The following is a 22,582-nucleotide window of genomic DNA, read 5'->3' as shown; positions in this document are numbered from 1 at the left end:
CCTGTGCCGGCCACCCTGGGCGGCAGTTCTCACGGGCCAGCGTCACGTGAAACTCCCCGGAGCACCAGCTGGCTCTGCCCTCCTGCTCAGCCACCCCCGCTCCCCGGCTTCCGAACGTGCCCCGTCAATCATTAGGGGACCCTACCCTCTTAGCTCCCGGGCCTGCGATGACAGCTCTCGCTGTGGTCCTAAATGCGTTCCGTCCGTGTTGATGAATCCGAAGGGGACGCTCTGGGGATGGGCAGACGGGCGCTCAGGGCCGCTCTCTGTTGCCGTCTGCAGTGGAGCAAGTAGCTGGAACGGGGCCAAGCCAGCGTCTGCTCGCTTTTTATCTCGGCAGCTGTTAACTAGCAGGTGGGCAGCCGGATCGCCCCTCCCCTCCCACAGGCCCCCTGAGGAACCCCAGCTCCCGTCCTCCCCAGCTCTGCCTCCTGCCCTGCCAGCGAAGGGTCAGAGGCTGGGATGGGGACACCAGGGCTTGGAGTGGGGTGACAGGAAGGTCAGGAGGGAACATCCCCCTCTGCTTTTCCCCTGTAAAGAGCAGGTGAAGGGAATGTGGGCACTTGAGGGAAGGCAGAACTCTGGTGAGAGGTGCGTGGCAGGCACAGTGGCAGAGGCTGGGTTGAAGGGGTTGGCTTCGCTGCTTCTTAGCTCTGTGACCTTGGATAGGACAGTCACCCTGGGTCCATTTCCTCATCTGTTAAATGGGACAATAATTCTTTCTTCTTCCTAGCTCCATGGAAGTTCTATCTGGAATACAGTTGAGGTGGGAGACCCTATGCTGCTATAGTTACTCTTCATCTGGGCAGGACTGTTCAGGACTTTTGGGAAGCTGGAGGGGGAACGGGTGTGTCTGTTCCTCAGCGGCCTTTTCTTGGGTGAGGAGCCGTTGGTGGTTGTGAGGGTGCCTCTGAGGGAAGTTTTGGCAGGAGAGTCAGCCCCAGCTCATGGGGGCTCGTGGGTGCGTGGCTCCGGCCCTGAGAAAGTGCAGGGTGCGGTGGAATTTGTACACCTGCAGGTCAGGAGGCCTGCCTCTGAGTCTGGGCTCATCCCTAAATAGCCTGGTTCAGATAAATCCCAGAAGCTGCCAGATTAGTGCGTGTGGTGTGTGTGTGTGTGTGTGTGTGTGTGTGTGTGTGTGAGAGAGAGAGAGAGAGAGAGAGAGAGAGAGAGAGAGAGAGAGAGAGAGAGAGTCTTTTGTCTTCCAGTCTTTGCGGGGGCCTTTTTTTCCTTTGCATCTCTCCCCCTGCTGGGTATCTGCCTCTTAAAGCTTTCCAATCCTTCCCTCTGCGCATCTCTCCTGTCTCCGGGTTTGTTCTCTGTCCCTGACAAGTTCCTGCCGCCTCTTCCCTTCTCTGGTCCCTGCTGCCGATCTTTGGACCTTTTCCCTCCTCTCTTCTCTGTGTGGATGTTTCTTTTCCTCTTTCTCTCTCTTTTCTGGCGCTTTCCTCTCAACCGGCGCCTACGTGCCCGCAGGCACACAGCCCTCCCTGTGGGTCCTCTCCCAGGCCCAGCAGCTTGTTGCTGTGTGGTTTCCATAGGGTGTGTGGCTTCTGTCCAGGGATCTGTCAGCTCTCCCTGCCCCTCACTCCACCTCCAGGCTCAGGCCTCAGCAGCCATGCTTGGATTGGCTGCTGGTGGTTGTCTGGCTAATGTGTGGTGTGTGTTTGTGTGTGTGTGGTGTGTGTGTGCGTGTGTGTGAGAGAGAGTTGGTATTCCCTCCGTGCCCCGCAGCCTGGCATCGGGCTTGGCCTTGGCGTGGAGTGCTGCTGTCTGGGCAGCTGAGCCGGGCCAGCAGGCGGGAGTTGGGCTTGGGATGCTAATTCCTGGAATTTAGATTCTCACCGGGCTGAGGCTGCCCTCTCCCTGCTCACTGCTTTCTTTCTGAGGGTCAAGGTCATTACCTAACCACAGTTTCCTTCTCCCCTGCTGTCTCCCATCTGCCTTATTCCCCCTGGGACAGCACTGGCTTCCAGATCCAGGATTTAGGGCCTGCCAGCGTGGCCATACCATATTTTGAAGTCCTAGCTTTTCTTCTAAAGAATATTTGAGTTTAGCGTTTGCTCCTTTCTCTGTAAGCATGTTTCACATGACTTACTGTGTGTTAGAGGAGACTCCCAGACGAGAGCTGTGTGGATGTGTCTTCAGACACCTCCCAGCACATTGGCGGGCACTCCTTGGGGTGGCCCGTCCCCCGCAGGGGACCATGTGCCCCGCAGAGGAGCTGGGCAGGCAGGTGGAGGAGGAGAAGGCACACTTACCTCGCTCTGTTCCCATCACTTTTACTAGCCGTGCTGTGTAATTCGTACTTTATCCTGTGCCTGCTTGAGGTGGGGATAGCCAGGCCTGGGAGGATCCCTGCTGTATGCAGCAGGCCGCTTCATCAGAGAGCGCTACCTGGCCACAAGGTCTGCCCAAGGTGAAGGCCAGCTGTTCCAGGACTGTTCTGTCTGCCACCCTGTCCTCCAGTTACATTCGTTCATATTGTCCTCGGTATTTGGCATCTAGAAGTCACTCTGACAGTATTTCCTACTCATTTGCTCCTTAGCTCCCATTTTTTTATATCTCTGAAGTGAGGCCACTTTCTACCTCTCCTCTCCCACCCACCTCAGGGTGACAGGCTCATCTGCTCGGGATCCCGCCATGTCAGACAGGACAGGTGGGAGAAAGAGATGTACCCTTTTTTTCCTTTTTTTTCTTTTTTAATATATTTTATTGATTTTGTACAGAGAGGAAGGGAGAGAGAAAGAGAGTTAGAAACATCGATGAGAGAGAGTCATCGATCAGCTGCCTCTTGCACACTCCCTACTGGGGATATGCCTGCAACCAAGGTACATGCCCTGGAACAGAATCGAACCCGGGACCCTTCAGTCCCCAAGCCGACGCTCTATCCATTGAGCCAAACCGGTCTCGGCAAGAGATGTACCCTTTTTTTGATGGGGAGATGAACCCAGGAAGGCTGCATTAGCCACGGGTCCCCGGTGGCCAAGACAGGCAGGGGCCAAGGCCAGGTTCCTAATGGGTGCACTCTCTCCCCACTGCGGGAGACTGCGGGCTTCATGTGACATGAGCAGCTGAGTGAGGATCTGGTCAGGGGGCTAGGAGAGAGATGATGGAGGTTCAGATCTTTGTGTCTCTACCTCTGTCCTGGCTCCTGGCTCATCCTTCAGGATATAGACAGCCTGCCTTGGTGCTTTAGTAATACTTGACCCCATAGAGGACTTGGAGGCTCCATTCAGCTCACATGCCCAACTCCTGCATTTTGCAGCTGGGGAAACGAAGGCCCTGCCAGAGGTCACAGGCTGGTGAATGGCAGAGCCAGATCTAGAATCCTTCAGTTATTTCAGCTGCCAGGTGGGCCTGCCTCCAAGGAAGGTCTGAGACTCGGACTGCAACTTATGGAAGCCACACCCCTCCTTCCTGAGCCTCTAGCACCTGTTTCTCTCTCTTCCTTCATCTCTGGGTCTGACACCCAGCAGAGGGCGTGGCCAGCCTCCTGGATGATCAGTGTGGCTCCGTACACCCACTGCAGTCACTCCCCAACCAATTCAAAGGAAATGTCCATGCACACACATCTGTCAGGGCCAGGGTTGGCGGGGAAGTGTGCACAGGCCTCTGAAATCTTTGTCCACATTCTCTGTGGAGGAGGGCCAGGGGAGGTGGGTGGGACAGGATGTGGCAGGTCGTGGGTGAGTAACTGGGCAGAAGGAGGCTGGGCTCCAGCATCCCCAGCAGCCAGAGTGGCAGGAGAGGTCTTTTGCACGGCCAGTCCACCCTCTGTGATGCATCTAGGAAGATGGTTTTCTGCCTCCCTCTCCATCCCAGCAAAGCATCTAGTTCCCTTGTTCCCTGCCTATGGCTCCTCCCCCCTCCGGAGCCTCAGTCACTGGCAGGGGAAGGGAGGGACAGCAGGAGGTAGCCAGAAGGTCAATTAATTGTTTCTAATCTCTCAACCAAGATCCTTCTAAGTCCTTGAGGTGGCTAATTTCTCTCTCCTTCTTGGACTCTTATGACTTACATTTTCTGTACTGCACGATTAATGTATGTACACACACACACACACACACACACACACACACCTGTCGGAGAGGGGAGCCGACCTGACAGAGCACCATCAGGAAGTGTCCCCTGGTGGGATTCCTGGAGCTCAGCAGCCAGAGCCCAGAGCCCAGGGAGCCCGCAGTGCAGGGCTCCTCCCAGCAGTGGCAGCTCAGCGTCAATCAGGGCCTCGTTCACGCGGGTGATTACCGAGGGCCGCCCGCTCTGTGCCAGCTGCTGTTGTAGCCCTGGGGAAACAGCGTGAACACACAGAGCCCGTGTCTTCACGGAGCAAACAATTTCGGTGGGGCGACAGTCAGTGCACACATTGGCCAGATGTGGAGATGCGTTTGCCAGATGTGGAGATGCACGGTGGAGAGAGACGGCAGGGAAGGGAGTGCTGGAGGGGATGGCAGAGGTGCTCAGAGAGGACAGGAAGCCATCAACCCTCTGAGGATGGGTGCATTTGCGTGTGTGTGTGTGTGTGTGTGTGTGTGTGTAGGGGGCAGGGGAGAGGGGAGAATCCTTGGGCAGTGTCTAGAACCTAAGGAGGAAAGGCGGTTGTGTGGAGGCTGCAGCAAGGAGTCCTGTGGCACAGACAGAGCTGTGTGGGGCTTGCCTGGAGTGGGGGCCACAGGCTGCAGGGTCCACCCTGAGAAACAGGCTGGAGGACCGCTGGCCTCCCAGGTCCACGCAGCCACGTTGGTTGGTGGGTTGGCAGCATTGCTCCCAAGCCTGGCCGGGCTCACGGAATCTCAGGCTGCAGCAGACTTCCCCAGGGAGGGGGTCAGCCCGGCAGGCAGCGATTGGGTTGCAATGACTCTGAGCCCTGTCACTCCTCTTTCTGCTTCGTGAAAGTCACAGGAAAGAGGCTGCCAACTTGACAGGAGGGAGAGCCAGCATGGGATGGCATTTCTCCCCTCTGAGTGGGAGGCTGGGTGGGCTGGGTGCCGTGTCAGGGTTCCTGCTCCTGGCAATGGTCTATTGTTGCAGCTGAGCGGACGGTAGGTGGTCACAGGGACAGTTGAGCGCAGCAGAACGAAGCTGGCCTAGGAAAGTGCTGAGTGCGCGATTGTCAGCAGCCTGAGCCGAGCCCTCTCTTCTGGGGAATTAACTCAGGCAGGGAAAGGGCACCTCAGACACAGTTCTTCCCAATCGAACCCGCCGCCTGTCAGCGTGGCCTCACCTCAGCCTGTGGGATGGGCAGACCAGACTGTGGTGGCCGTAGTCAGTGGAGGCGGGTGTGGCATCCCCACGGGGCTTTAGGGTAGAGTTTCCAGCGGGGAAGCAGTGGGCTGCCCCTCCAGTAGCCTCCTGAGCTACGCCCTCTGCTCTCTGGTCTCCTTCCCACCCCAGCGTATCCCTTCTTTCTGGACTCCCTGTTTTAAAATGCCCTCACCACCCTGGAGGAGCAGCCATTGCAATGCCATAGCCTTTCCTTTTTGGATTCATGTGCCTTTCTGAGGCCTGCGGCTGCAAGCTGCAGTGGCCCCTGTGCTGGCTGCCACGGGCAGGACGGAACGGGGAGGGAAAGGCCGTGCTTCCTGAATTGCAGATGGTGTATTTACATTTAAAATGAGGCCCCACAATTCTGCGTGTGCACTGAAGAGCGATGCTTTTAGAATTGAGCTGAATGGTTTCATTAGTCCATCTGTTCTGGGGCTGGTGCACAGCTGTGGGAAGCTGATAGCTGTAGACGGTGGGGAGGTAAGTAAACAGGTGGGAGATGAAGGGACTTCCCTCAGGTGGCTGTCATACCTGGCAGAACCAAGTTTCTCACTCAGCGGAGTCAGGCAGCAGAAACCGGTGGAGGCTGGGTGGCCAGCATACCCTCACTGGCGCCACGCAGAATGGGGAGAGAGCCCCGCAGCCAGGAGCAGGGGCGGGGGCGTGGGTGGCTGGCTGGCTGCCTTTGGTGGGCTGTGGGGCACACTTGGCTGAGTGTGGTGAGGTTGTGTATGAGAGCAGGGAAGGTCTCTGAGGGGGCTGGTGTGGGGCACAGGGGAAGCCAGACCTGAGACTGGGGAGAGGAAGAGCCAGTGCAGGAGGTGGCATCATCCGATCACCTGGAAGGTTCCTTATAACGGAGTACGCAGCCCAGGCTGGTGTGGCTTGGTTGGGCACCCTCCTGTGCACCGAAAGGTTGCTGGTTTGATTCCCAGTCAGGACACATGCTTAGGCTGGGGCTCAATTCCTGGTAGAGGCATGCAGGAGGCAGCCAATCGTTGTTCTGCTCTCACACCAATGTCTCTCTTTCTCTCTTTCTTTTCCTTCCTCTCTAAAAATCAATAAAAATATTTTATTTAAAAAAAACAACAACACAAAAAACACCAGTATTCTCCGAGTTTTGGTTCAGAAGGCCTGGGATGGGGCTGAAAGTTTGCATTTCTAACAGGTCCCTCAGTGAGGATGGGGCTGCTGGTCAGGGGCCGCACTGAGGCCCACTGGTCCAGCAGGAAGGACTAGATGAGATGGCTCCTGAGCACGTTGTACACCGTGAACAGCACCCAACAGACATTTTATATTAGAATCGAGAGAGGGCTTGATTACAGACTCCAGCCCTTCACTGAAACTTCCCCGTTCTCCTTTTGGCTTTTGGCCATACCTGGTCAGTTGCCATAATTCTTTCAGCATCGTAGAACGTTTTTCTCTTTTCCTGGTCAGATGGTCTGTAGCAGGTGGCATATGGCACACATTTGAGCTTGAAAAACAGAAACTTACTTGGGCCCCAGGCAGAGATTCTGAAGGAATGATCTGGGCAGGCCCAGGAATTCAGTATTTTTTTAAACTTCCCCAGGAGCTTGTCATGAGCCGCCAGGATTAGGAACCACTGACCTATACTGAGTGTATTTTTCTTCTTAGAATGGGCTGTCTACCCCCTAAGCTTCCCTGGGGCACTTCCTGTATCTGGGCCTCCCTGGGTTGTCCCGGACAGCCTCCCCGTCTGCTGGCCCGTCTTTCCTGATCAGCCCCCCTCCTTGGGTACTCTCCTTCCTCTGGCTCTCTGAGAACCCGCCTCCAGGGAGGTCCTCTCTCATTATGGAGAAGTCCAAGTTACCCGCCTTATTCTTAGGCTACCAGCAGATTTCACTCTGTCAACACCTCTGCGAGGACCGCAGGTAACCAACGGTTCCCGGCATTTGTGTCTTCCAGTGATACCGAGAGTAGAAAATTGTGCAAGAAGATGAAAGTTGACCTGAGCCCAAAGGACAAAAAGGTCGAATTATTCCATTACCAGTAAGTACACGTGGTCATTTCCAATTTCCAAGTAGTAAGTGCTGAAAGCTTTCATTGGTATTCTCAGCGCACAGCGATTTTAGGCAGATCAATTTTATTCCGGCATGATTTCCCCCCCTCCCCCTGTTTACAGTTATTTCATTTAAAAACATCTTGAACTCTGTTCCATAGCCGAATCTTATTAAGATGCCGCAGGAAACCAAAGGTATGTCTCTTCACAACCATTCCCATAGTTAACACCCTTTTCTCTCGTTTGACAGGGATGGTGCCTTTCACACTGAATATAACCGAGCTGTGACATTTAAGGTAAATTCACCTCCCTCCTTCTCAGGCAGAGCTGGATCTGAATGGGTGCCAGAAGCCTGGCAGCTTCTCCCGGAGAGAAGGAAGGGCAGAGAGCACAAATAGCTCTTTCTGGAGGACCTGAGGGAGTCTTATCTCTAGAGCGTATGTCAGCAAAATATCTGTGGGAGTTTGTAACTCTTAACACAATAAGGATGACCACACAGCTCCTGTAGCGTCAGGCCTCTCCCCTCCAAAGGCCTGGCCTCCTTCACTGTGACTTCAAGGCCCCCTCCCCCACCCCAGCAGCAGAGTCTGCGTGGCTGCGCATGGCTGGAGGGGGCTGGCTGTGCCCAGGTTAGCACACTCTGCCGCACACCAGCAGGCCGGCATACGTGGGTTGGTGCAGCTTGTTCCAGGTGAGATGCTGATGTCGCCGAGACTTTCCCTGCTCCAAATCCAATTTAGAAGTGGATGGGAAAACATCAGTGAACATAAGTGTGTAGATCCCGTGACCTGCAGGTGCTGTCCTGTGATCACCTCGGTTTCTAGGCATCCACCCCACTCTGTGCCCTTCTCCTGCCCTTGGATCCTGCTCCTTCACCACACACATTCTCTTCCTCAAACCAGCCTCCTTCCACCTGTGGTCCAGGCCACATCCCCTGCCCTGGCTGGGGCTGTGCATTTCTCCTGTTCCCAAATCTGCTGATCCTAGGCATTCTGACTTTCCTGCTTCCCAAACTGGGTTCGACCCTGCACTCCTCTCTCTGTGTCTCCATCCGTGTCTTCCATCCCTTCCTGTCTGGTCTGAGCAGCTGTCACCACTCCTCCCTGCCATCTCTTGTTTATCCACGAACGCTGCTTCCTTTTCAGTTGCTGCAGCTCTTCCCTGACACAGACTCAGCCTGATTACTCACTTTAACGCCCACTTAGACACTTGGAGACAATGCTACCAACTGGGGTCGCTTAACCCCTCTTATTCTGTGTGAAGACTCCCACTGAAGTCTCTGGAGAGAACACGTGCTCCCCAGGAGCCAGGGTTAGCTCGGTGGGGTGGGAGGTGCCTCTGCAGGGACGGGAAGGGGAGCTGTGTTTTGTCCTGGAGGCTGTGTTCGGGGTATGCTTAGCCAGCCTCTGAGAAGGCTGTGCTGTGAGGCTGCCCTCGGGGATGGCCGCTGCTCAGAATTGTCGTAGCAGGAACGGAGCAAGGAGCCCCGGAAGTCTGAGCTGGCCTGGGTGGGGTGGCCAAGTCCTGGCCTTTGTCCACCTCTTTACAAAGACTAGGTGCGGGTGATCTTGTCCTTCTGTGATTTTTTTTTTTTTATGCCAATAAGCCAGAGATGTGAGCTGAGCATTGTACAGGGTTCGTTTTTAATGGAGAGAGGACATCCTTGGTCCTGGGGATCCCCAAAGCCCACAGGGGATTGGAGTGGAGCCCTGAAGTTCTCCAGAGCAAGCGGTAGTGTCCCAGGGACTGCCTGACAGCGTCTGCTTATAAGCAGGAATGGCGAGACAAAGGCTCTGCCTGGTCACAGGATGGTTCTCCTTTCGGGGCTTCTCCTGGGCCTCTGTCTCCAGAGAGGTCGGTGGGCACAGCCGCAGGCTCATGCTCGGGCTGTTGTTGCTGTCACCCCCCACAAGGCCTGGTCACAGCAACTATGCCGACTGTGCCGTGGCCCCTCCAGAGGCCAGATAAATGAGGCTAGAGAGCAGAAAACTCCTAGAGGGAACTTCTTGTTTGAGGGGCCTTCTGCTTGTCAGCAGTCTGTCCAGCAAAATCCTTCCTATGTGTAAGTGGTGAGGACCAAAGGTGCCTAGAAACCGAGGTTCCGATGGCTCTCTGACGACCCGCTCCAAAGCCCCGTGGCCATGACGTCATCCTGAAGACCAAGGTGCAGGCATTGGGCGGTTTTCCTGGGATGTAGAGCACCCGGAATAAGGCGGCTGAGGGTGGGGTCAGGGGCTGCTCCCTGCACACTTTCCCGCCCAGGATCTTGTCGGTTAGAACAATTTGAAGAGAATCTATGAATGGGACTATTCAACTTCAGTTAAAGGAGAATAATCTCAACCTGAAAAGCAAAAGATTGCAAGTGCACATGTTTCAATTAATACATGAAAAGAGGCCGTTTCTTTTTCCATCCACACCCATGTTTTTCCCTTGATGCTGAGGAGAGGGCAGGGGAATGGGATACTGTGCTAACCCTTTAACTCAGCCCGTGCTGGTGTGGGACAGGAGCCCCCCAGCGTCCTGCCAGTTTGGGTTCCTCGCCCACGGATAGTCACCTGGAAGTCCCAGACCTCCTCCTCGCAGTGTGTGAGCATGCATAAAAGTACGTGTGTTCACGCGAGTCCGGGGTCTCACAGGCTCTTGAAGCCCCCCTTGCACCCTAGATTGAGAACCCTGCACCAGGTGTTCTGCAGCTGCGCATGAGTGTGGGTCTCACGTGGCCCAGTGGGCAGGTGCCTCTGCAGCTGTGGGTGAGTGTGGGTCTCGGGAAGGCCCTGCCGGTTCCATTTTGGCCTGTACTGTCGCAGTGTAGCTTAGACAAGGGGCTGGGGAAAGGCCATCTGCCTTTGCCAGGGGTCAGCTCTGGTGCAGACGCCCTCCTCTTGCCAGGGGGTGTTTCAGAGCTCCACTTGGATGGACAGGGAGCATTGCCTGAATGAAATGCAAGTCTTGGCTATCCCCACACTCTCCTATAATAGCTCCTTCCAGATAGCAGTTTCCAGAAATAAACCTCACGGGTAGCCTCCCTGAGAGGGTCTTTCCCTTTCTCACCCCAGACCTCCCTCCCTCCCCCAGTGTGCACAGGGACACGCCCAATTCATCCTGTGCTCATTGGAGTTTGAGCAGAGTGGACAGAAGCAACAGAATCTTGCATCAAATCGGGGGATACTGAGGCCTCCATCTGTTGCTGTAGAGGCCGGCAGCTCCCTCCAGGGTGGAGGGATGGAGGCCTGGCTCGTTTCTGGTACCCATTCCTGGTTCTCAGACTTTGAGCACCATTTCCCAGACTGACGGAGGAAAGGGTGTGCTGCGGGCGTCCTGGACCAGTGACAAGTGGCAGGTGGGAGGGGGATGTCCTTCCCAAAGGAAGCAGAGACCGGAGTTGGTTGTCCACATGACAGAGGCTACTTCAGCCCTGTATCCTGGAGCTCTTTGTCCTGTCTTCAATCCTGGACCATCTAGACAGGAGTCCAAGGAGAGAAGTACAGCAACCAGGCCGCAGAGATGGGCCCCTGCTCTGGGGCTTCCCATCCCAGGCTCCACAAAGGAGGGTCAGGATTAAAGCTCTCACTCAGTTGAGATCACGCAATACCAGGCAGGTTACAAGTAGGTGTGATTACCTACTTACCTGGTGAAGGCTTTTAGTGGCTGCACGAGAGTGAAAGTATCCACCCTGGACAGGGCTGGAGATCTTTACTCAAATCGATCAGGGAGATTTTTCTGGAGGAGGTGGGATTTAGCAGTGTATCTCTGGTTTGAATAAGCCAACTTATTGTCTCAAGTTTTGTTTTTTTGTTTTTGGTTCCATGAAGAAGCACAGTAGAATGGATCCACTGAGCAGAGTAAAGTGTCATGTGGCTGGAAATTCCTGGTGGAGGGGGTGCCTTGTTAGGGCCCTTCGCAGTGACATCAGTGGGCGATGGAATGGCACACTCCCAAGTGTGTGCCCGTGGGCCACATGCAGTTCCCTTCCAGGCACCTGGGTCTCCAGGCAGGGAAACAGGCAGATTCCCGACTCCCCCACCTCCCTCTTCCTGGCTAAATCGACTTTTGCCTTGTGTCTTCTTTTCCTCAGTCCATAGTGGCCTTTCTGAAGGATCCGAAAGGGCCCCCGCTGTGGGAGGAAGATCCTGGAGCCAAAGATGTTGTTCACATTGACAGTGAAAAGGTAATGTGTTTCCCATCCGTTCTGACGGTCGCTGGAAGCGTCCCCTGAACCACGGCCTCCCAGGGGCAGGTGCCCAAGGAGCTGAGAAGCGGGGGTGCTCCTAACCAGCTGTGCTTCCTCCAGGGGAGGGGGGCCAGGGCCCTTCTCCCCGATGCTCCTCCCCAGCCTCCCAGGCTGCCCCAGAGCCTCCTCCACGGACTCTTTCTTAATGTATTTTAACACGTTTAGAGTTTCCTTATAAGAATGTCTATTTAAACGTCCTCTCCTCATTATGTCATCTGGTTGCTGTTGGAATGGACCTTGTGTGTTTTGCTTTTTAAAAAAGTGGGTTTGAGTTTGTTGTTGTTTTTAAGTAATAATCTGCGAGGTTTGGGTTCTATTTCCAGAGGCTTGGGTCAGGTCTCTAATATTCTGAGGCATTGTGTGACTTTGAACAAATTGTTTACCCTCTTTAAGCTTCAATTTCGGGTTTGGCCAGGATTTGCAGGAGGTGGGGGAGGAGGGGGTTGGAGACACTGATTTATTGTCTCCATACAGCCCTGACTCTCTTTCCTTCTTAAAGAGCATGTCAAGCCGAAACCCATTTGGCTCAGTGGATAGAGCGTCAGCCTGCTGACTGAAGGGTCCCGGGTTCAATTCAGGTCAAGGGCATGTACCTTGGTTGCGGGCACATCCCCAGTGGGGGGTGTGCAAGAGGCAGCTGATCGGTGTCTCTCATCGATGTTTCTAACTCTCTATCCTTCTCTCTTCCTCTCTGTAAAAAATCAATAAAATATATTTTAAAAAAATAAAATAAAATAAAAAGCATGTCAAGTGCCAGGAGGTGATGGCTATGCAACAACAAACAGCTCAGAAAGATGTTGCTCCTGGGTAGGTTTTGTGATAATATGCAGTTCTGGCCTCTGCCCAGTGATAGCCTGGTGCCTCCCTCCCCCAAGATGTGCATGTCCTCGGGCTCCTAAGATTGCTCTTATGTGACTGGAAATATTAAACAAATATTTTTTCGCATCTGTAGGCAGTCCCCTTGTTATACTTTCTGCCATTTTCTCTCATGTGGAAATATAGATATAGCTATTTCGCTAATCAAATCCCCACATGAAATAACTACAAGTTCCTAATGCAAGTTGAATTGCCGATTTATATTTGTAATCCATCCTTACTGACGGTAACTAAGCGCCTTTGAATGTAAAGTAATATTTGTTATTACTCAGGATATGAAACCAAATTGTGACTGGCTCAGAAAAACTTTTCTTCTCGGAGCTTTTACCGGGTTTTATCTGTAGAGATTCCAGATTATTGTCAAAGTGTTTGCATCCTTCATTCCAAGTCAGGGTCAAAGATTGGGTTACCAATTCTGTCTTCAAATGAGTGCCTTTTGGCCAAGACATGGAAACAAACTAAGTGTCCTTTGATAGATGAATGAATAAAGAATATGTGGTGTCTATATATATACGGTGGAATACTATCCGGCCATAAGAAAAAGATAAAATACTGTCATTTTTTACAACATTGATGAATGTTGAGAGTATCCTGCTCAATGAAATAAGTCAGATGGAACAACAAGAACCATATGATTTCACTCATATATGTAAAACAGAAAGCAGCAAACAAAGAAAAACTCATAGACACGGACAACAGTATGGTGGTTACCAGGGAAAAGGAAAATGGGGGGAGGTAGCAAAGAGTAAAGGGGGCCAGCCCTGGCCGGTACGGCTGAGTTGGTTGGATATCTTTTTATGGAACAAAAGGTTGTTGGTTTGATTCCCTGTTAGGGCTCATGTCCAGGTTATGGGTTCCATCCCCAGTCTGGGGCGTGTAAGAGGCAGTCAATGGATGTTTCACTCTCACATTGATATTTTTCTCTCTCTCCTCCATTCCTTTCTCTCTGAAAATCAATTTTTTTAAAATATATTTTATTGATTTGTTTACAGAGAGGAAGGGAGAGAGATAGAGAGCTAGAAAAGTTGATGAGAGAGAAACATCAACCAGCTGCCTCTTGCACACCCCCTACCGGGGATGTGCCCGCAACCAATGTACATGCCCTTGACCGGAATCGAACCTGGGACCTTTCAGTCCTCAGACCGACGCTCTACCGTTGAGCCAAACCGGTTTCAGCTTTTTAAAGGGAAGGGAGTTCACCACCCAATGTTGAAATGAGCACATTATGTTGAAAGCCTAAAAGGCTACAGAAAATACCAGCAGTGGTATCCCTAAGGGAAGGGATGGGTGGTTTTTTCTTTCTTTCACGCTTAAGCTATATTTTCTAAATTTCCAACAATGAATACACATAACTCTACCGTTATGTGTATACACTCAATGAATACAACAATGAATACACTCAACTCTACCGTTGAGCCAAACCGGTTTCAGCTTTTTAAAAAAAGCTGAAACCGGTTTGGCTCTACGTTTTTAAAAATCAATTTTTAAAAAAAGTAGCCCTAGCCAGTTTGACTCAGTGGATAGAGTGTCGGCCTATTGATTGCAGGGTCCCAGGTTCGATTCCCATCAAGGGCCCATGCCCGGGTTGTGGGCTCAATCCCCAGTAGGGGGCATGCAGGAGGCAGCCAATCAATGACTCTCTCATCATTGAGGTTTCTATCCCTCTCCCTTCCCTTCCTCTCTGAAATTAATAAAAATATATATATTTTTTAAAGTTAAAGGGGGCCCAATATATAGTAATGGAAGGAGACTTGACTTTGGGTGGTGAACACACAATGCAATATCCAGATGACATACTATAGAATTGTACACTTGAAACTTATCTAATCTTATTAGCAAATGTCATCTGAATAAATTTAATAAAAATTTTAAAAATGAGTGCCTTTGCTCTTTCGTTATATAAACAAGAGTAAACATTTTCAGAATTCATTATAAAAAGTTTTAAATTCCCATAAAATAATTTGTCATCTTCTCTATCTTGCTGGAAAATGATAAGTTATGTGTATTCATTGTTGGAAATTTAGAAAATATAGCTTAAGCGTGAAAGAAAGAAAAAACCACCCATCCCTTCCCTTAGGGATACCACTGCTGGTATTTTCTGTAGCCTTTTAGGCTTTCAACATAATGTGCTCCATAAATATTAACAGAAGTTTCATCCGCTGTTATGTGCTGTTTGTAACCCGCTCCCCCGCCCCCACGTAATGTAACCTGCACATCTTACTGTGACACTAAGCGCCCCTCCTCATCGTCTGCAGCGAAGCAGCCACGTTCCGTCGCGCGGATGTGCCCTCATCTGTTTGCCAACGCCGCGTTGCTGCCAGAAAGCTGCATTTTGAAATGTCCTCTTATTTCCCTTATTGTTCAGAAGAGAAAAGCCTCCAATTTTCTCCTATGGAAACTGGCTAGAGGAGCCCATTTTAATCAAAATACGCTCTGTCGTGGGGCCGCTTGGCCGCCCTTAATAGATGTGCCTTTTCCTGAGCACCCTGGGCTCTCGTGGGAAGGAAGGTCTCCTGCCCTGCTCTCACAGAAGGCTTTCTTAGCACTGTTGTGGCCTTTTGTCTTTTTACATGGATTGTATTTATTCAACCAAGAATTTTATATTGCCTAACAATGTGCCGGGCACTGTTCCCTAAGGGTTTTGCAAACACCCATGATCAGTGTAGCTTGGAACCTCCTGGGAGTGGAGGGCACGTCTTGTCCTGCGCTCACAGTGGGCTCTGGGGACAGGGGCAGTGGGGGCCGGGCTGGGCCGGGGAATAGATTAGCAGGTGTGGGTTGACCCATGCTCCAGCTCCCTGTCTGGCCCTGTCAGGCCTACGCGAAAACAACCATTCATCACAGCACAACCACTCCATAGGCCACGGGAGAAGGGGCAGCCTGGTCGACAGCCTCTTGCAGCATGAAAAGCTCCCTGAAGACGTTTCATTGCTCAGGTGGAGCTGGTAGCCTGGTCCGACTCCTTCATCCCAGCAGCAGGTGGCCTCGGGAGGGCCAGTTGTCTGTTCAGGGCCTCAGTTTCCCCATCTGTAATAGGCAAGGGTGGTTCAGAAGAGATGGTCTCTGGGGTTCTTTCGGCTCCTGACACGCCATGACTCTTACCCCCGACCCCAAATCTGACAGTGGATTTCTGCAGGTTTCGCCTGCCCCTCCCACCACTGTGGCCCCTGGGGGGTGGGCCTCTGATATTGAGCAATGTGTGACCTGTGGTGTTCTCTGCTTGTGCCTCAGGACTTCAGACGGCTCCTGAAGAAGGAAGAGAAGCCGCTGCTGATGATGTTCTATGCCCCCTGTGAGTAACCCTTCTCCTTGGGCCAGAGCTTGTGACTCAGATTCTTGGCGGGGCAGCTGGGGGTTGTGAGGCGGGGAGACTGGGAACAGGCCCCCCCCCCGGTTTCTCACTTAGAATCACGCTGCTCCTCCCATCTCACCATCTGTGCCTCTTTTCCTTCATCTTGACCACTTCACCAGTTTTTCTCTTGCTGGAATCGGCATTCTTCTGCCCTATTCACCCAGAGGTCCACCCAGCCACAACTCAGGTCTCCTCTCAGGTTCACCTTTCCCTGCCCCTCTGTCTTCCAGGGGCCCGGTAGCCCCTTTCCTGCCAGGTCTGTGCCTGGCGAAGCCTCAGAAGCCTCAGCCGACTCTCAGTGCGCTCTCCAAGGTGCTGCCGCTGCTCACCACCCGGAGCCCTGCTGGCTCCTAGCAGCTGCTTGGCAGCTCCTCCTCCAGCTCTAGCTCCTGCACACCTCTGCTGGTGCCCCCTGGAGGGGAGGAGAGTCAGGGCCAGGGAGAAAGCGGTTTGGTCTCTGGATACGGCAAGAGGCCATGGGAATAGCAAAGGATCACTAAGATGACAACCAGAAGAACTGGGTCCTAACCCCAGGTATGCTGCCAGTGAGCTGACTGTGGTCAACCTCCCTGTTCCTCAGCTTCCATTTATGGAAAAGAAGGGGTTGGATCGGAGCAATGGTTTTCAAACTTTTTGACAGCATTAAAATTTTTTCATTGAAATTCAGTACCATAAGTATACATAAATTACATATAAACAAGCTGAAACAGAAGTTTCACAAAATCACACTAACCTTTACTATGTACTCTACCAGATGTAGTACCCACTGATATTTTCTTTTTTATTCTGTTCTATTTAAAAGAAGTCATTGGTTCTTCCAACTATCTCATAACCCTCTAATAAAGGGTCAACAAACTCTGGCCCCTAGACTGGCTGCCTTCTTTTGTAAATTAATTTTTTGTTGGAACACAGCCACATCCATTTGTTTACATGTTGTCTGTGGCTGCTTCCAAGCAGAGTTGAGTAGTGACAGTATGTCCCCCAGAGCCTCAGATATCTCCCGTCTGGGCCACCCCTGTAGTCCAGTGGGTCCTGACCCACAGATTAGGAGACAATGGGCCAGAGCCTGTGTGAGGCCCCTGTAGCTGGGACTCATGGACCATCACATGCCCCTCATGGCAGCCAGATGCCTGAGAGCTGGAGAAGGGGGTTGTGGGTAGTGGAAGGTGGGGGTGCCCGGGTGGTTCTGTGGCTGGGCTGGGTATCATGGGTTACGGCACTTGAGTTCTGTTGACTCTTGAAAGTCCCTCTTCCTGAGAAGTTCTTAGAGCAAAGACCCTTCCCACTCCCACCCTAGTGACCATGCCTCCCCAGGTGATGCTCTTCTGTGGGGTTCTGGTGGTCCTGCCTGACCTGGGGCTAGTCACCACGACAACAGCCTCTCTCAGCTTATGTTGATCACTGTGTGGCCCCATCTGCCCTCCCCACAGACACCTCACTGGCCTGTGCCTCTTCCTAGAACACCTGGTTCTGCCTAGAGTGTTCCATACTTTAACCCCAGGTCATATATATATATATGAGCCCAAGCAACTGGTCAGCTATTCAACTGTTTGACTGATAGCTATGACATGCACTTACCATCAGGGGGCAGATGCTCCGACATGTAGGTTAGCTTGCTGCTGGGGTTGGGCCAATCAGGATTTGTCGAGATGGGCTGGATGTGCCCTGGAGCCCTCTTGCAGTTCCTCCCTGGCCCTAATCGTGCACCAGTGGGATCTCTCGATTTGGCCTGTGCTGTCTTGAAATCTGGGACCCCCTCTGGGGATGTCTGCAGGTCAGGCCGAGGACCCCACTGGTGCATGAATCCATGCCCCAGGCCTCTAGTTTTCTTTATAACATTCACTGGTTGGTTTCACCCCATTTTGTTTCTCTTTGGAGGGGTCTTTTTAACTGCCTACCTGTGAATTGCTTCAGGATTGTCCAGCCTACACAACCCCTTGAGGACATGAGCCCCCTCCTTTGGTTCATGTCCGAACCCTCAGGAATCAACACACTGGCTAAGTGAGACTAAAACAGTGTCTGTCAGTATATAGCACATGTCACAAGCAGGATCCTGGCATAACTACAGGATCGGTATAATGACACCTGTTCATCCCTAACTGAGAGTGGTTTCCTCGCAGTTTGCATCTGAATGTGTCATCCCTCTCACCCACTCCAAGGCTGTCTGGCAGTGTGCCCATCCTACTCATCACAGAGGGCAGAGATGCCAGCGTGGTGATTATCATCATAGTGGAAAGCTGGGTAGGAGAAGTTAGGTTCCTTGTTGGTGTCACAGCAATTAGTAGGGGAGGGAGGAAGAAAATGCACAGCAGTGAAGTTCAGATTTGTGGTGGTGGTGGTGGGATCAGATTAGATGTTCTCCTGGGTCCTAGGTGAGAAACCCTGTATTCTTTTTTGTTGTTTTTAATGAAACACAGTTGTGCTTTTATTCTACTCAGACATTCAAGTCTTCCATGGCCTCATAAGTGAGCTTATGCCTGGGACACACACCAATTCTCTAACTGGGGAGCCTTTCAGGCCTCTGACCCTTTGACCATATTGGGGGTTAAAGAACCCAGAGGCTGTGGGAGCCTTTACTTGTGACAAGGAATCTGGGTCCCCAGGACCTACGGTTTATTTAGTGAATGTTTGTTGACTGAAATAACGAGAAAATAATAGGCCGACTGCTCTAACCAAGTGGTCAGCAAACTGTGGCTCTGTTGACTAATGAGTTTGCCGATCACTGCTAGACTAAATGTTACCATGGAGTTGGAAGTTGTGAGGATTAGGCAATTGTGGCATATTGTGTGCAAAGCGGTAAAGGGTAGTATATGACAGTGGTCGGCAAACTCATTAGTCAACAGACGGCAAACTGCAGCTTGTGAGCCGACCCCTGCCCTAACTTTTAGGGTTTGAAACGGCTAATTAGTCTTACTCTTCCCCTGCCTCCCATTGAATCAGCGGGAAGATGAGCTCAGATAGGTACCGGCTCTATTTTTGGTAACTGGCGTGACCTCTCCCCCCACTACTTCTTCCCCCTGCTGGCCTCCATCCACAGGGGCAGTTGGCCGACTCACCACTCAATTGAGGGTTTGGGCGGTCATGTTGCTGCAGGCTGTAGACGGGGACAGAGCTGGAAGAGAGAGGCTGCACCTGTGGGGACAGGTAATAAATTAGGCTCCTGATAGATGAATGTATTACAGTGGGCGTCAGAGTCCATCTTGTCAAGTTACCGAGTAAAAGTGGGCGAAGGGCTGCACGTGTGCCGTCTCTTTTCTCCCCTGGGTTGTGAAAGGACCTACTCCGTTCCCTGTGGAAGTGTTTTCCTCGTGGGCCAGAGGGCAAGCCCTCAGGCCTGGTGCTGCCTGAGCGTCCCCTGCTGGATGCCCAGCTCGGACCCTCAGCCTGCAGGGCAGGTGCTGTTTCTACTGCGCAGGTAGGGAAGCGGAGGCCCAGGCCTCTTATGTGAGTAGCCCAGGGCCATCTAGGCAGCGAATAGTCCAGGGGAGATGCTCCCAGAGCTGTGCTCCTTCCTCTGCCGAGCAGCCTCCCGGCATCCCCCCTGGGCGGATCCACCTGGTGGAGGACGGTGTCCAGTGAAGTGGGGCCTGGTCCTGCCCTCAGGATCCACAGTGAGAGCTGCATATGTCCCCTGACAAGTGTCACATTGCTTCCTTCATGACGCTGTGGGATTGTGCTTATGGTGGCAGCACCTGGGGAGGGCACATCTCTTTTATTTGTTTATCTTTATTAATCTCAAAGAGGAAGGGAAAAGGAGAGAGATAGAAACACCAATGAAAGAGCGTCATTGATCAGCTGCTTTCTGCACACTCCACACGGGATGGAGCCCGCAACCTGGGCAAGTGCCTTGACCAGGAATCAAATCATGACCTCCTGGTTCACAGATCGATGCTCAACCACTGACCCACACCGTCCAGGCAGATGCCTGGGGTCACCCTGCGACCTGACCTCGCCACAGCTTCTGCTCTCCTAGTCTCCCTGAATCTGAGCCTGAACTGCAGCCCAGGCCTAATATGCTGGGGGAGAGGGTGTGCATCTGTCTGCCAGGCAGGAATGTCAGGGAGGGGGTCATGGGCATTTTGAGAGTTTTGTGTCAAAGTATTGTGCATCACACCTTGTCCAGTAGACATGGTATTCTGAGGTTCGGGTGGTCCTGGGGAGTTTGACCTGCTGCCAGCTCCCCAGTGTCTCTGTCTCTTTGCCCACACCTGCCCAGTCATTCACTAAACACAGATTAGACCTGTCAACCTGCTGCCGCCTGCCCTGTCTGCTCCATGCCATGCTGAGATGAGATCCAGCCTAATGGGTTCCGGGCAGCTTTGGTGTCTGCAGCCTTCGGATGCATCTCAAAGCCTGCTTTGCAGCAACGTGGCTTACACGTCAGCATGTCCACATCTGAGGAAATGGTGCTGCTGTTCTGCAGGCCCCACACTGATGTGTGGCCGCTCTAGTTGGAGGGAGGAGGCGGCTTTAAATCAAGGTCACTCAGAAGTAGTAGTGGATGTTTGGGCCTGGCTTCACCATCCCAGGAGAGGATTGTGACTGGCCAACCACAGAACCGCAGAGAGGGCTGAGTCAAGAACATCACAGAATCCTTCAATGTCGGAACTGTCCAGTCCAACCTCCTCGTTTGCCAGAAGGAGCAGAGAGAACTTGACATGTCCAGGGATGACTTCCATCCAGCAAGTGGAGGGAAGATGGGGACTTGCGGCGTGTCATCCTGGCCTGGCGCCCTTCCCACGGGGCCAGCAGCCAGCTTTTCCATGGCAGGCCCGCCTCCCGTCCCTGAGCAGTTATCCTTGTTAGTGAAGGAGAAGAGGCACGGAAGTCCCAGAGGTCATTGTATCTGTGGTTGCGTGTTTTCCCAATGATGTTTGATCCAGGTTCCATTGCAGCCCTGGCTGGGTGGTGAGGGGAGGCTCCCAGCTGTGCATAAAGCCGGTGTTCTCCTGGCCCCGGGTCTGGTCCCCGGAATTCCTCTGGAGCTCCCTGTCAGCTCTCAGTGATTCAGTGCCTTGCCCTCCTCCAGCTGTGTCACGTGTGCTTCGTCCCTCGCACGTGCGTTGTCACTGCTGGGCTCTGTCCTGTTTCATGAATGCAAGCTCTTTGCGGGGGCAGCACCTCTGCCTCCAGTTCGTGTGTGTTCCTGGAGGCTGGGTTCACGTTTGTGGATAGAGGTGGCCCTGAAGGGAGGGAGGGCGGGGCGCAGCGCCCAGCACCCACAGTAACCAAGTTTGGTTTTCCTCCCATTGGTGACCAGGGTGCAGCATGTGCAAGAGGATAATGCCGCATTTCCAGAAGGCTGCCACCCAGCTGCGAGGCCACTTTGTAAGTGAGGCCCATGGGCCAGGCGGGGCTGGCTGCTTCCCGGCTGGGGGGATGCCATGGAGCAGGGGCGGGGGCAGGAGGGAAGGAAGGGGGAGGGCAGGTTTTGAAATCATGAGGGGGACTTATCCTATGCTGCTGCCCCTGCTGCCCTGGTGTGTGGCTCAGACACCTGTCCTCGGGGACTGTTGAAAACTGACTCCATGGAGTTTGGGACCAGGAGAGTTTGGCATCTGTCAAAGGCCAGTAACGAAATAGCTAAGAAAACAGCAGGAAGCACGGGGGTGTTGCCGGGGGGAGGACGGTGCCAACAGCAGACCGTCGGGGTCAAGAATGACTGGGGCTGGGCTCCAATGCGGGCCGAGGCTCCTGATGACGGGGAGCCCCGGAGCAAAGTAAGGGGTCCAGTGATACCAGTGGCAGCTGGAGGCAGAAGCAGGTTCCCAAGGCCATCTCCTACCCAGGCTGCCAGGGCTCCCGGGAGGTGGGAGAATGATGAAAAGGAGGCAGCCCAGGTGGTGGGAGCTGGAGCCCTAGGCCCAGAAGGAACATGTGCAGGGTGTGCAGGGCAGGGCAGACCACACACAAGGTGTTTCTGAGGGGATGTGAGGGGGGAAGGGGCCACTGAGGAAACGGCCTGCGGAGCAGTAGGAACAGTGAGAGAGGAGGGGTGCCGGGCGGTCAGACCTCGCCCAGGGCTGAGGATCAGTCACTAGTGGTCCTGGCCGGCTCTGTGTCCCCCACCCTGCCAGGCTTGGCTCTTCTGTGCCTGTGTCTGTCCATTTCTCCGTGTACCCTCACCCACAGAGGGTTTGGGTTTGGGGGCGGGAGCGGGTGGAGAGGTTTCTTGGTGGCAACAAAAAAACAACACAACAGCTAGCTCCTCGGGGGCCTGGGAAAATCCATGCGCCTCTGATGGAAGGCCATCGTGAGGACATCTCCGGGGGCCAGCCCAAGTCCCACGCAGGACGTTCTGAGCCTTAAAACTGCATCGTGACCTTTAGGGGTCAAATGAAGTTGGTGAGTAGTTCAAAGTCAGCTCGGAAAGTGTCAGGGGCAGCACCTGGGTGTGGCGACAGCGACAGCGCGGCTGGGCGGCCGCAGGGTCGGGCTGCCAAGAGCAGCACTTTCTCTTCTGACCTCATTCTGGGGCTACCGAGGTCCTGCTTGGTTCTCACGAGTCAATTTTTAGCAACTTGCCTGGAGACATTTGGCCGTGGGGCACACATACATCACTCTGGGGACGTTTCGCATCACATTTTGGGGCCTCAGTAGATACCATATTTTAAGATGATTTCGCCCGGAGAAAAGACTTAATTACCCACCACATTCTCCCTATCTGCCCCTGCATACACGCAGAAAACTGCTCGGCTCAATTTCCAACTCTGGTGCAGTGGAAGGTAAACAGCTCCAGCCCCAACCAGATCACAGACTACCTGGCCAGTCCGTTCAAAGCAGGCAAAGTCTCGGTGCCAGTCTCGGGCACCTTCTGGAGGGTTCTCAGCCATTGCTG

The 22,582-nt window shown here is 53.1% G+C and overlaps 1 protein-coding gene across 1 annotated transcript in view; it reads left to right on the top strand.

Moving 5' to 3' along the window:
* The window catches only part of PDIA5 (protein disulfide isomerase family A member 5), an 89,262-nt gene that overhangs the window by 28,980 nt on the left and 37,700 nt on the right, over positions 1-22,582 (top strand). Inside the window, exons 4-8 of the mRNA XM_036445629.2 lie at positions 7,192-7,275; positions 7,536-7,581; positions 11,361-11,453; positions 15,624-15,684; positions 21,005-21,072. Coding sequence (XP_036301522.1) covers positions 7,192-7,275; positions 7,536-7,581; positions 11,361-11,453; positions 15,624-15,684; positions 21,005-21,072 — 352 coding nt within the window. The remainder of the gene's footprint in view (positions 1-7,191; positions 7,276-7,535; positions 7,582-11,360; positions 11,454-15,623; positions 15,685-21,004; positions 21,073-22,582) is intronic.

Source organism: Pipistrellus kuhlii, unplaced genomic scaffold, assembly GCF_014108245.1.
Source record: "Pipistrellus kuhlii isolate mPipKuh1 unplaced genomic scaffold, mPipKuh1.p scaffold_m20_p_2, whole genome shotgun sequence".
Lineage (NCBI taxonomy): Eukaryota > Metazoa > Chordata > Mammalia > Chiroptera > Vespertilionidae > Pipistrellus > Pipistrellus kuhlii.
This window is presented reverse-complemented; position numbering and strand designations above follow the sequence as displayed.